The sequence below is a fragment of the Eriocheir sinensis genome, chromosome 4 (genome assembly GCF_024679095.1).
Source record: "Eriocheir sinensis breed Jianghai 21 chromosome 4, ASM2467909v1, whole genome shotgun sequence".
In the NCBI taxonomy this organism is placed as follows: Eukaryota; Metazoa; Arthropoda; class Malacostraca; order Decapoda; family Varunidae; genus Eriocheir; species Eriocheir sinensis.
The window spans coordinates 12,271,309-12,284,889 of NC_066512.1; the positions used below are offsets into that span (position 1 = coordinate 12,271,309).

Genomic DNA, 13,581 nt, shown 5'->3' on the forward strand with positions numbered 1-13,581 from the left:
GAAAGCAAGGTTTTGACATTCTCTATTAATGAAAGAATTTTTGGTTAGTCGGAGAATAGATTTGGCACGATTTCGGGCAGAAATGTAAAGTTCATAATTAGCATTAGTTTGAAGGCTCTGGTACCTTTTGTGAGCTACCTCTCTATCATTGACAGCACGAGAACAAGCGTGATTAAACCAAGGCTTTTTAGCGTGAGGAGTAGAGAAAGAACGAGGAATGTATGCCTCCATTCCAGAGACAATCACCTCTGTGATGCGCTGAGCACACACAGAGGGGTCTCTATCCTGGAAGCAATAATCATTCCACGGGAAATCGGAAATGTACATCCTCAGGTCGTCCCACCGAGCTGAAGCAAAATGCCAGAAGCATCGCCTCTTCGGTGGGTCCAGAGGGTGTACAGGAGCGATAGGACAGGATGCAGAAATAAGATTGTGATCGGAGGAGCCCAACGGAGAGAACAGTTTGACAGAATAAGCAGAAGGGTTTGAGGTAAGGAAGAGGTCTAGAATGTTGGGCCGGTCTCCAAGACGGTCGGGAATACGTGTAGGGTGCTGGACCAACTGCTCTAGGTCGTTGAGGATAGCAAAGTTGTAGGCTTGTTCACCAGGATGGTCAGTGAAAGAGGATGAAAGCCAAAGCTGGTGGTGAACATTGAAATCTCCTACGATGGAGATTTCAGCGAAGGGAGAGTGGGTCAAGATGTGCTCCACTTTAGAATTCAAATAGTCAAAGAGTTTTACATAGTTGGTAGAGTTAGGTGAGATAAACAGCACAGATGTATTTAGTAATAGAATGACAATGAAGTCTTAGCCAGATGGTGGAAAATTCAGAAGAGTCAAGGTCGTGGGCACGAGAGCAAGTGATGTCGTTGCGCACGTAGGCGCAACATCCAGCTTTGGATTGAAATTTAGGATAGAGATAGTAGGAGGGAACAGAGTAGAGATTGCTGTCAGTAGCCTCAGAAACCTGTGTTTCGGTAAGGAAGAGAAGGTGAGGTTTAGAGGAGATGATGTTCCACAGAATGAAAATTAGAGCGAAGACCGCGAATGTTGCAGAAATTGAGAAGAAAGAGGTTCGAGGAGTTATCAAGACACCTCTCGGGTCGGCAGCCAGAAGGGGAGTCCTCCCTGGGGGTATTTGTGGTCCCCCCCCCAGGCGGGGACTCCGAGGCTTGGTGTATGTGCGCCATTTTGAAATTTTAATTTTGGGAAAAGGTGTATATGTTGTGTGAATGTAGTGTGGTGTGGATAAAGAGAGGATCTGTCTTTAGAGATTCCATCAAAACGGAACGCCCATCAACCGTCTAGTCTGGAGTCTCCCGGAACCTCCACCGTCTGTCGTCGAATTCTCCTTCCTTTCTTGCCTTCTTCCCTGTGAGCTGCGTAGGATGAAGGATGAACAGTCGTGGGGCTTCAAATGCTGGGGCATCAGCCATATTTAACGATACTGCTCTGCCCCGGACAAGTGTGCATGGTGTGCTGCCGGCCATGCTAGCCGTTCCTGTCCATATCGCACCCCATCCACGACTACTGCGGCTGCTGGCTCCACCTCCGTGTCGGAATCCTCATCTCCGCCAGCGCCAGACGCCTCGCAGTGGAAGTCCCCTCGTTGTAACATGCCGGGGGGTCAATGTCTGGCATGGCTGCGCCAAGCGGTCCCACCCCGCCCCAGCTCAGTGTGTTGCGCCGCCGCCGCCACCCCCACCACCATCATCACCCGCCACCTCGCCTTCCCCTCTTTGTCCCATTGACTCTTCTGAAGTCGTTGCTCTTCGTAAAGCTGTCGCTGCTCTGGAATCACGCTGTACGGTTCTCTCGGCACGTTTTGATCCCATAGATGCCCGCATCCACAGCCTGGTCACCTAGCAAACTGCCACCTCAAGCACTCTTGCCAGCTTTGTCGAATCACACCAAGTTGTCATCACCTCTGTCACAGCACTCATTGAGAAGCTCGATATTGTTGCCTCCCGCCTTTAGAGGCTGGGTGACCTCGCGCCTCCCAAGACCACCCCACCCCGCTCTCCCCCCGGCAAAGGGCCCACCCCCACCGCGTCCTCCTCTGCCTCCTACAAACCTATGGGTAAACTTCGCTAGTCCCATGCTGCTTCATGTTATATCATGGAATGTCTTCGTAATCAGACACTACTCTAAACTCGCTGGACTTAAGGCCTACGTTTACCGCCATCACCCACAGGTCATATTTATTCAAGAAGCTTTTGTCGGTGGTGCTCTGCCCGGGGAAGCCCCTCCCTTGCTCTCTGGCTACGTCTCGTACGTACACCACGCCAGGAAAGGCCTCCTTGCCTACATTCATTCCTCTATAGCACACAGGCTTCTCCGTTGCTCTACGCACGCTGATATGACCTTTCAGCTTTTTGAGGTAACTGTGGGAGATGTCAAACTCCGACTGTGCAACGTGTACTCTGCCGTGATTAATCTCCCAGCCCTTCCGACACCTACAGACCGTGGAATGATCTACATGGCGATGCTTCTCCCGTTCCCAGCCGCAGCGACTTACCTCTGCTCAACTACATCTGCCGTTACCGCCTTATCCGCTAGGACACTGGTGAAGCCACACTGGACCACATCCTAACGTGTGACCTTGTGGCGTCCCGTGTCAGCTGCCACTCCATTCCTACACTCTTCTCCGACCATGTTGCCCTCAATCTGCAGTACTCCCTTCCGGCCCGCCCTCCACTCCTTCATCATCGCACCCGCATTTCAATCCCTCCAAAGTACTGCCCCACGTACATCTCGTGTATCTCAAGCCTTCCTCCCACCTTTGACTTCCTCTCACCTGCCGACTTGAATAATTCCCTGGTGACGGCCACACAAGAATTTTACAGCCGTTATGTTGTCAGGCCTCACATTCAACGCCGCCATGGAGCCCGTGCCTGGACGTTGGATCATCGTATTGCCCAAGCGGAAAGGACGGGGGTTGATGCTGGGCTCGCCTTTCAGAGACAACCCGAAAAGTTTTGAAGAGAAGACAAATCTATGGTTCTGCAGCCGATACCCGAAGGCACATTCACTCGACCAAACACTTACACCCACACATTCATCCGTCTTGGAGCCGTCAGTGTACACGTGGTGTGAGTTTTGGTGACTGGCGAGCAGGGCACGAAAGTGCGGTAGATCTCCGCCTCCGGGTTCATGAGTTTAGGTCGTGGTAACAGATCAGGTCACATTTTATGTTTATGTTCGGTGGTTCCCATGGCGCTATATTTAACGTCACCAGTTTGTCGCAGTTACTCAAATCCACAATTAAAGTCCATCGACTCTAATTTGAGCCCTGTGGCTTGGCCCGGAGAACCTCCCATTGTTTACACATCTAGGGATGACCTGCGCATGGCGATCTGTCTCACTGTTAGTCTGTACCATAGACTCCGTATCCTTGACGGGTGTCGGCGGAACCGCCTAACTCTCAACAAAAAAATGGCGTCTTGACTATTTTTTTTACCTAACCTCACCAAAGTTTGCATGTAGCCTCCCACGGGTAGTGCGCATGGACCCATGAAGTCACATTTTTATTTCAGTTCGTTTTAGTATCAATAAGATATACAAAAAAAGTTAACCACCGCTAAAACACAACACTAACATCTGCCCGCTCAGTTTCTGCTTTTTAAAGCCACTCTTGCTTGAGAGAGAGAGAGAGAGAGAGAGAGAGAGAGTGCAGTCATACTAAAAAATATTAGCCTAATCCATCTCTGGACCGATTTCTTTTGTGGTGAGTGCATTTATATATAATTCTTTATTTTAATTTTTCACTTATTATCGTAAGCTTACCTTTTATCCCATTTCATGCTCCCTGTCACTTATATTAGACACCAACTCTGAATAGCTATCTGTCATACATTATTCACTCATAAGTCGACGAAGAATTTACAAGAGAGATGGTGGTATTTTTTTAAGGATGTGAGGAAACAAGTGTTGTAGGTGGAATTCCTGAAGTGGAGAGAGAGAGAGAGAGAGAGAGAGAGAGAGAGAGAGAGAGAGAGAGAGAGAGAGAGAGAGAGAGAGAGAATTATTTCTCTTAAGAAAAAAAAATACTGCAAAATAATAGCCTAGGTTTCTTAATGCATAATAATAACTTAATATTCGTAAATGCAAAATATTAGCCTAGTTTCATAAATGCAAAAGAATCGCTTAGCATTCTTAACCCTAGATAGGTAATCTGGGGGTGTCAGACACCCTCAGCTTTCGTGCTGAAGCAAGTTTTCCTCTTCCCGCCACAATGATGTAAAAGAACGCCGCACTGCGAGTGTTTTCTAGTCATTATGGCTTTAGTCTGACGGGAGAGAGTGGGCATCATCGTCACTCTTATCCCCAGGCAATTCTGTGGCTGCTCTGGGGGCGCAGGATGCCCCCAAACCCTAATAGTGTAGCTGAATTTTCAGGGAGAGGGCTGACTTATTGTGACAAAACTCGAATTTCTGCGAACACACTTGCTTAACTATAGTGTGTGAGCATTTCTTTTGGAAACTGTTGCTCTTGCGATGACGTGGGGATGGCCAGCACCCCCATTGGCCGTAAACTATGGATTGTGTACGCTTGCAAGTGATGGTGTCCCATATGTGAATTTTCTCGTTTGTGGTCTTTTTTTGTGAGGGAGATTTTCATGACGAAATATGTATAATAATGGTTCTTGAAGTGAATATTATAAAACTAGAGTGACTATATAATATTTTACAAGTGGTTACAGGGCGTTCTGGTGCCGATAAATATGTATATATGAATAGTGAATATATGCATTTTTTACTGGGACGTGGGACCCATATGTGTGGGGGGGATGAGGAAAGGCCCTGTGGAAAAGAAGAAAAGGAGGTGTTACTTCTTCCCCAAAAGTAATGACACCAAAGTGAAGTCCGCCTATGCCTCTTGCTGCGTCCCCATAACTGGACGCGCCAAAGCTACCTTCTCTGCAATGACTGCAGGTAAGACCAGGTAAATATCATGAAAATATGAACCAAGGTGTTTTTAATACCTTATTTGGTTTATATCTTTATTTTCATCCATTTAAATTCACTAATATATCGGTTTATAGGCGCTGAAAATACCAGAAAAAAAGTTACTCAAAAAATGGTGGAAAAAAAATCTCATTTTTCAAAACACTTTTCCACTATCTTCCAACAGGGTCTGCTGGCTACTGTCTTCAAGATGGATTACCTCATCCCTCCACTTACAGTTCCTAGACAAAGGATGCCCCGAGGTCACGGGATTTTTGTTATACATATGTTTTTTAAATGTCACTAAATAAATGAGAAAGTTTTTGGAAAATATATTTTTCAGAATTTCAAAGTTATGTTTTCAACTAAAATAGAAGTTGAAATTATAGAGGAGGCCTTAAACATCAAGTGACTAGTTTAAGTCTTTCAGTAAATTCAATACCTGATTTTCTGTGGATTTTATTTCCCTTGGGGTCCAATCAACCCCCAAAGTATGGAAAGTAGCAGGATTTATATGATTACCTATCTAGGGTTAAAATCTAATCTAGGGTCAAAATAATAGCTTTGTACTCTTAAATGCAAAATAATAGCCTAATTTTCCTAAATGGAAAATAATAGCTTAGTATTCCTAAATGCAAAATAATAGCCTAGATTCATAAATGCAAAATAACAGCCTAGATTCCTAAATGCAAAGTAAAAGCTTAGTATCCCTAAATGCAAAATAATAGTTTAGTACTCTAAATGCATAATAGCCTACTAGTTTCCTAAATGCAAAATAACAGCCTAGTATCCTAAACGCAAAACAATAGCTTTGTATTCGTAAATGCAAAATGATAGCTTGGTATTCCTAAATGCAAAATAATAGCCTAGGATTCATGAATTCAAATTAATAGCATATTATTCCTAACTGCTAAATAATAGCCTAGTATTCATGAATGCAAAAAAAAAAAAAAAAAAAAAAAAGCCTGGTTTAACAAAATGCAAAATTATAAGCTAGTGTACACAGTAAAATTATAAGCTAGTGTACACAGTAAAATTATTATAATGTATTTCTCTCGACAACTTCATTGGCTTATTATATTAGCAAGTTATTACAGATTGCAAAACTCTTTCCACTTACAACTCATTACAGAAGTTGTAGATACGGTATAACATACAGAAAACCTTACACCATACGAATAAAATCCAATATTCCTTAAAACAACTTACCTCGTTCCCAGGAGATCACGACCCTCAGGTTATGAACCGCTGAATTAGAAGAAAGAAACAATAAAACAATATCAGCGATAGCAAGGGAGGGTAGCGCGGGGTACTACTTTCTTGAAGCACTGAGTATTCGCATGGAGGTATTATGGAGGTATAATACCTCCATGGGTGTTCGTTACTAACCGACTCCTCTTTTTGACAGAAGGAACTGGCGTTGCCAGATGGAGATTGTTTTACCATATTGGAAAGCTATAAGGTTGAACAGCCGAAATAATAACCTTAGCGTTAGAGTGTCGGGATATGCAGGGCGCCAAGATTAATTTCTGGTTAGTGTGTGTGTGTGTGTGTGTGTTTGTGTGTGTTTATATATATATATATATATATATATATATATATATATATATATATATATATATATATATATATATAATGTGTGGTGTGTGTGTGTGGGGGGGGGGTATGGTAGAGAGAGCGCGATAGTGTTCCCCGCCTATCCGGCGAGCTGTTGCGGCAAAGCCCTCCCGACACCCGTCAAGGATAGGGAGTCTACGTCTGTACGTTATCTATTTATGGACTATACATATATTCACAATACGACTGCATGGTGTTATGAAGGGCTTGGGATTTGAGGGAAACAACGACACCATGGAAGACTCACGTAGGTCTCACTCTCGCGTCCTGCACAGCCAAGCAAAAGATGTTAGCCTATATATAACGTAAATAAGAGAGAGAGAGAGGGGGGGGGGGGGTAGTGAGCTTCTCTGAGGAGCGTGATGGGGTGATGTGGCATTAGCGCGGCTCAAGGGAGCCGTGCCTAAAGGCTCAAGTTAGATTCGATAGACTATAGCTCCTGACCAAGGTAAAGAGAATGGAAGGTAGGTTCACCAGAGGGGGGAGGTCCCTAAATTTGTCTCTTCTGCGCATGACGTCAGGTGACAGAAGAACTGAGGGGTCCGGGCATGGAAGAGAGGTCAGTCTCGGGCGCACCACCCTCCTGACCTGAGCTCAATCACTCAATGGGAAACTTAGCTAAAGTGTATTTTCTTTCAATATGCCAACTTATCGTTGTGCGCGGTTGTCGATCAGTTTCTGTGAAAGGAAACAGTAATACATGGTTTCATCGGCTGCCAAGAGATCAAGAACATAGAAATGGATGGAAATATGTAATATAAAAAAAATATATATATATTCTCGAGTAGATTCTGTTGAGTTTGTGTTTAGTCGTCGCATCGTCACATCGTCACATCGTCGTAAAAGGAATAAACACTGGTATAAAATTAAATGGTCGCAGGCGGGCTGTACGTGTACATCTTAGGGCTCCAAGGCACTTTCGTAAACATTCATTCTGAAACACATCCAACCGACTCAGCGTGGCATCGGATGCCGAACCATACACTTGTGAGCCATAGTCGAAGTGAGTTCGTATCAGGTATTTGTACACCATTAATAAAGATTTTCTGTCTGCTCCCCAATAGGTATTTTAGGATATTTATTTTCTTACTACAACGAACAAGCATGTTGTTTACGTGAATTTTCCAATTAAGTCTGTTATTAAAGTGCAGACCTAGGATTTTAACTGAATTTTTTAAGTGTATCGGCTGGTTATTTAAAGTTAAGCGCAAATCAGATATTTTACGTAAAGTGAAAACAACACCGACACATTTCTGAACTGAAAACTTAAAACTCCACCGCGAGGCCCAGTACTGGACGGAGTCAAGTGCGAGTTGCATCCGCCCAGCCGATAATTGTGCGTATGGCGAGGAGTGCCATATCGTACAACCGTCGGCGTACAGTGAGTATTTAAGGTTTCGGGGGACGGGAGTTGTCGACAGAATATCATTTATCATAATACAGAATAAATTTGAACTAAAAACACTGCCCTGAGGTACCCCGTTTTCCAGGATAAAGACGTCCGAGATTAGCACCGTTCATAAAAGCCAAACCTCTGCAAGAGGGAGAGGGCGGGGAGTGGGTGGGAGATGGCGTACGGGGAGGGACAATCGCTGACACGTCCCACTGGGCCGCGATTCTGAGTTTCTTTTTGACGCTCACGTAAAACATCGGGGAGAGGCTTACCTAAGGGGCGAGGAGTGCTGCTGCCCGGCCTGGAGGAGGGGAGGGGAGGACTTTGGTAATGGTGGAACAGCTGCGATTTTTTCAGACGCGGGTGACACACAGGAAAGGCATGGGCAGTGTGGCGATTGAATTTAAAGTGACCTGAGAGCTAAGATGACTGAATTTCCCTCTGAGGCAGTATTATTAAAAAAAAAAATAATAATAATAATAATAATATACACGAGGAGGCTACGCATGCGGTGGAACAATGACATTCAGGCTCAGGAAATCAGCTAAGTTGCCTCAAAGTAGCATGCAGGGAGAAGCAGCAACGTGATTCCAGGGCTGTGAAGGAGGCAGCATGAGCGCATGGTAAAGATGCAAGGATACCAAAATGTAAAGACGTAAAATGCAAACCTCACTCAGTATCACATCAGCCATCAGAATTGTTGCAATGAAGATATGTAATGAAAAATCGAGAAAATCAGCATAATTTATTTAGAAAACAAGGTTAAATAAACTTATGGCTTAATAAATTCAAACAACCCAACTTTGCTATACCGGTGAGTGCCAGTCAGCCAGCCAGGCTAGGCGGCGGTCAGCCTCCGAGCCCCGGTGTGGTGTCATGAGACATCCCAAGATCGTGAGACATCCCATCCTGAATACATACATCAATCTCGACATGGTACCGTGTCTTTTGTCGACTGTTTGTCGGGATCTGTCCCACCCAAGTTTATTTATATTATTATGAAAGCAAATGATGACGTATGTATGTATATAACTAGGATATCAATAATCACTCTTCTTCTTCTTCTTGTGACCTGTTCTGCTTTGCATCTCTTTTTATGACCTCCTTGGTACTGTTTTTACACTTAGATGCTTCACTTAGTTACTCTGTGATAGTAAAGATTGGGTTCCGCGATGCGAAATTAAGTATGGGATGTCTTATATAGGATACCAGATGACAGATGACACCACACCGGCAGCACAAGCCCGGCCCCGCAAAGCCCTGACTACTAAAAGCACGAGCGCTGCTGCACCGCCGGGGACGCCAGCACCGACGCGGCCGTGTAGGTAGTAACGAGGCCACCCGCCACGCCCACGACTGCCACGCCCCACAGCGCCACACGCTCCCACGCCCCCACAACCCTGCGGCAGACACGAGGCGCCTCAGACTCAGACATATTTTTGCTGCCTCACTGGAAGAAACCTGCACACACCCTTGGGTTTCCGATAGGGTGTGTTCGCCAATGGGTAGGCACCTTTCAAATTAGTAGGGGAGACCGGGGCAAGTTGGCTACAGGGGTAAGTTGGCACACTTGAAATAATTTCACTATTTACTGCTCGACGGCAGCGATACGCACACCAAGTGATCGCCACATTGATCCCCAGTAGGGATGGGCAAGTACCGTTAATTTGAGTACCGGTAGTACCGGTACCGAAAACTCAAGTACCGTTAGTACCGGTACCGGTACCGGTACCCAAAGGAGTTTTTTTTTTCTTAATGACTTCTGATGAAATTCCCAAACAAATTTCCTGTAAAGAAAACCCTCTCTCTTCCTTCAACTTAACATCAACTAGAGTAGAAATGCAACGTTTAGGAGCCTTCTGATTAATGTAAAATCACTTAGGTTTAAGGACAGATCACCTAGTCTGTACCATGGGGTCTGTGTGGTCTAATTTTCTATGTAAATCTATGTAAATCTCTCTCTCTCTCTCTCTCTCTCTCTCTCTCTCTCTCTCTCTCTCTCTCTCTCTCTCTCTCTCTGAATGAAGTGAATATTTATTTTTTCGAAAAAAAAATAGCATGTATAGTTATTATGGATGTACTCGATCATAGTCTAATAACAATAAAAATATTTATTAGCAACCTAAAAAAGAAAAAGAATCGGACATGAAGAATTATCCAGTAACTCCAATAAATAAATCAAATAATGGAAACGGGAGCTGTGATGGAAACGGAAAGCAGGACAAAATGGTGGGAACTTGGGGAGACGGTCAGCGGGGCAGTGACTCAGCGTCTACACACAGGGCCCATACCGCATGGAGGCGGGCGAGCACCGAGTGATCATTAAGCTTCCCGGAACCCAAGTGATCATGATGCTTCGCGGTACCAGTACCGATAGCAGTTATCGATACCAGGTACCGGTACTGGTATCGATAACTGCTATCGGTACTGGTACCGCGAAGCATCATGATCACTTGGGTTCCGGGAAGCTTAATGATCACTCGCCGGTACTGGTATCGATAACTGATATCGGTACTGGTACCGCGAAGCATCATGATCACTTGGGTTCCGGGAAGCTTAATGATCACTCGGCACTGCGCATTGCCGTTAGGATCTTAGTGACGCTCGGTGCTCGCCCGCCTCCATGTGGTATGAGCCCTGTGTGTAGACGCTGAGTCACTGCCCCGCTGACCGTCTCCCCAAGTTCCCACCATTTTGTCCTGCTTTCCGTTTCCATCACAGCTCCCGTTTCCATTATTTGATTTATTTATTGGAGTTACTGGATAATTTTTCATGTCCGATTCTTTTTCTTTTTTAGGTTGCTAATAAATATTGTTATTAGACTATGATCGAGTACACACTACCCATATCACAGAGATATCCACTCACTAAGTGGTGATCTCTCTCTCTCTCTCTCTCTCTCTCTCTCTCTCTCTCTCTCTCTCTCTCTCTCTCTCTCTCTCTCTCTCTCTCTCTCTCTCTCGCCTGCTACACCTCCAATATTTAATCATCTTATATAATTCATCATGCAATTCTTTATAGCCAGAAACTCTCGCCAAGGGATTCAAACTTTTTTCGTTAAGCTTTATTGGATAAATATGATCTCTCTCTCTCTCTCTCTCTCTCTCTCTCTCTCTCTCTCTCTCTCTCTCTCTCTCTCTCTCTAAAAGTTAACGAGTCAAACTAATATAACAGTGGCAAGTAAAAAGAAAACGAAGTCTTGGGTTAAAAGTTAGTGAGTCCCACGAGTCTTTAGAAAACGCTAATATATATTGTTATTGTTATTAGACTATGATCGAGTACCCACTACCCATATCACCGAGATATCCACTTACTAAGTGGTGATCTCTCTCTCTCTCTGAATGAAGTGAATATTTATTTTTTCGATAAAAAAATAGCATGTATAGTTATTATGGATGTACTCGATCATAGTCTAATAACAATAACAATATTTATTAGCAACCTAAAAAAAAAATCGGACATGAAGAATTATCAATAAATCCAATAAATAAATCCGAGCAACTGGTACCGGTACCGAGCAATCTGGTACCGGTACCGTACCGTTTAGCTGGTACCGTTAGTACCGGTACTGGTACCGGTACCTGCCCACCCCTAATCCCCAGTTGCTAACAAACTGCCATCCTGAGGGGTTGCAGGAGTTGGCTGCTGTGGGGCAAAGTTTGATTTTGATGCTGGAAAGTAAATTTTCTTTTGATTATATTATTTGCTATAACATGTCTCTGTTTATTGGGGGGTACTTTTCAATTCAGCCATATTCTAACTTAGGGTATAAGGACTGTCTACCCTCAATACCGATCACACTAGGTTTCTCAGTATATACTAAAATCGTTGTTCATGGCTAATTTCTTGAATGGGGCAAGTTGGCTCAATGAAAAAGGGGCACGTTGGCTCAGTGTCAACTTGCCTCACATTAGGCTATACATGAACTGGTTGCGGCATGCACACACTCACGTAGCCTACAGTGCTAGGCTGCTTTTGACAGATAGATTGATAAGCAAATAGGCTACAATTAATTAATTATTTTCACTTTAATATGATAAATGGTCAGCCTTTTGTTATGATGCTGTGGTATCGGTATTTTCTTGACTGAAAATGTATGTTTTGTGTTACTTTGGGACAGAATGGTCTTTAAATTACGCAGTACAGATAATCTGTATATAAATTTACGGTCATACGCTTCTAAGTTGCTTTTAATATATGATGTGCCAATTTACCCCATAGTGTGTGCCAACTTACCCCGTATGCGGGGTAAGTTGGTACATGTTAATTATTTTTTTCTAAAGAATGCTGTACTTTTGTTTGGAGAGAAAACATTGTTTTTATTGCATAGAATGTAAGAGGAATGTTTGTATTTTTGACTGAAACTATCAAATTAACAAAATCCTCTATTGTTTTGCTTCCATCAGCGAAAATGTAAAAAGTGTGCCAACTTGCCCCGGTCTCCCCTACTCATATCAAGACAAAATCTGAAAGTAATGAGGTACGAATAAAAAATGATAGAATATGCATAGGTCATCAATCTTCATTTCAAAACTATTTCCCATTTGTACTGAGAGTTCAATTTTTCATTTTTTTTAATTCTGATATTCGAGCTAAATTAACCAGTGAGCAACAGTTGGCGAACATACCCCAGCTCTATAACATTCTCCACGTTTGTATTTCCCTGGACAAAACTTGTCAGTCATGGAGTCACAGAGACGTGGAAGTGTTAGATTTGCTGCCAGACTCGCTTACTGCACTGCCCACTTATAGCTAGAATTGGCGACCACTTCAAGAGTTGTCCTACACCTGCCCTGTCACGTCCAGGACTCGTGTCGCTCGTCGTTCCAATTAATGCTAGGTCAGTCTACCTAAAGTTTACCTGAGACAAGTGAACAAATACGGCTCAGAAGCAGGTGCCTCACACACATACAACACTCTCTCTCTCTCTCTCTCTCTCTCTCTCTCTCTCTCTCTCTCTCTCTCTCTCTCTCTCTCTCTCTCTCTCTCTCAACATCACCGCCTGGCATTGAACCTATCGTATTCTTGCACGCGTGAAGCAGACACCTTCCTGCGGGGGTGGAGCGTCTAACCTGTGGGGGCGTCCCGAGTCGTCTGGGGCGTCGCTGAGGCGGAGGTAACAGAGGGGCGGCAGCACGAAGGACATGAGAGCGATGGTTGAGCCGCCCACCAGGTTGAGCACCGCCTGGAAGTCTGGCACGAGGAGACTCACCACCACCTCCACCGCCACCAGCAGGCTCCGCACCGCACACCGCCGCCACCCAAACGCTGGAGAATGAAAGACGATCGAGGATAAAAAAAACTGAGGATGAAAACGCATAAGAAAAGAAAATCTGTAACCACTATTAACAATATACACTAAGAGAACGCAGAAACTTGACATAAATAGAACGAAAAGAAAACGAAACGACCGGATGATAAAAGAAAAGAGAAGGAATTGCTGAAATGCGAAGCGAAACACGTGGAAAGTCTGGAAAAAAAGGAATGCAGAGTATGTCATTAAAGAAAAACGAAACAAAGGGAAAAGTGCAGAACGTAAGGAGGAACACGATGTCACCACCTTTGCTCTAAATAACAGCAGATAAACGGAGGCATACACGGAGATATACAGAGATGAACGGAGAT

General features: G+C 44.2%; 1 protein-coding gene across 1 annotated transcript in view; it reads right to left on the reverse strand.

Moving 5' to 3' along the window:
• Positions 1-8,688: 8,688 nt before the first annotated feature.
• The window catches only part of LOC127008530 (uncharacterized), a gene marked incomplete at its 5' end in the record, with an annotated part of 29,442 nt that continues 24,549 nt past the window's right edge, over positions 8,689-13,581 (reverse strand). The window contains 2 exon segments of the mRNA XM_050880699.1: positions 8,689-9,356; positions 13,029-13,224. Coding sequence (XP_050736656.1) covers positions 9,224-9,356; positions 13,029-13,224 — 329 coding nt within the window.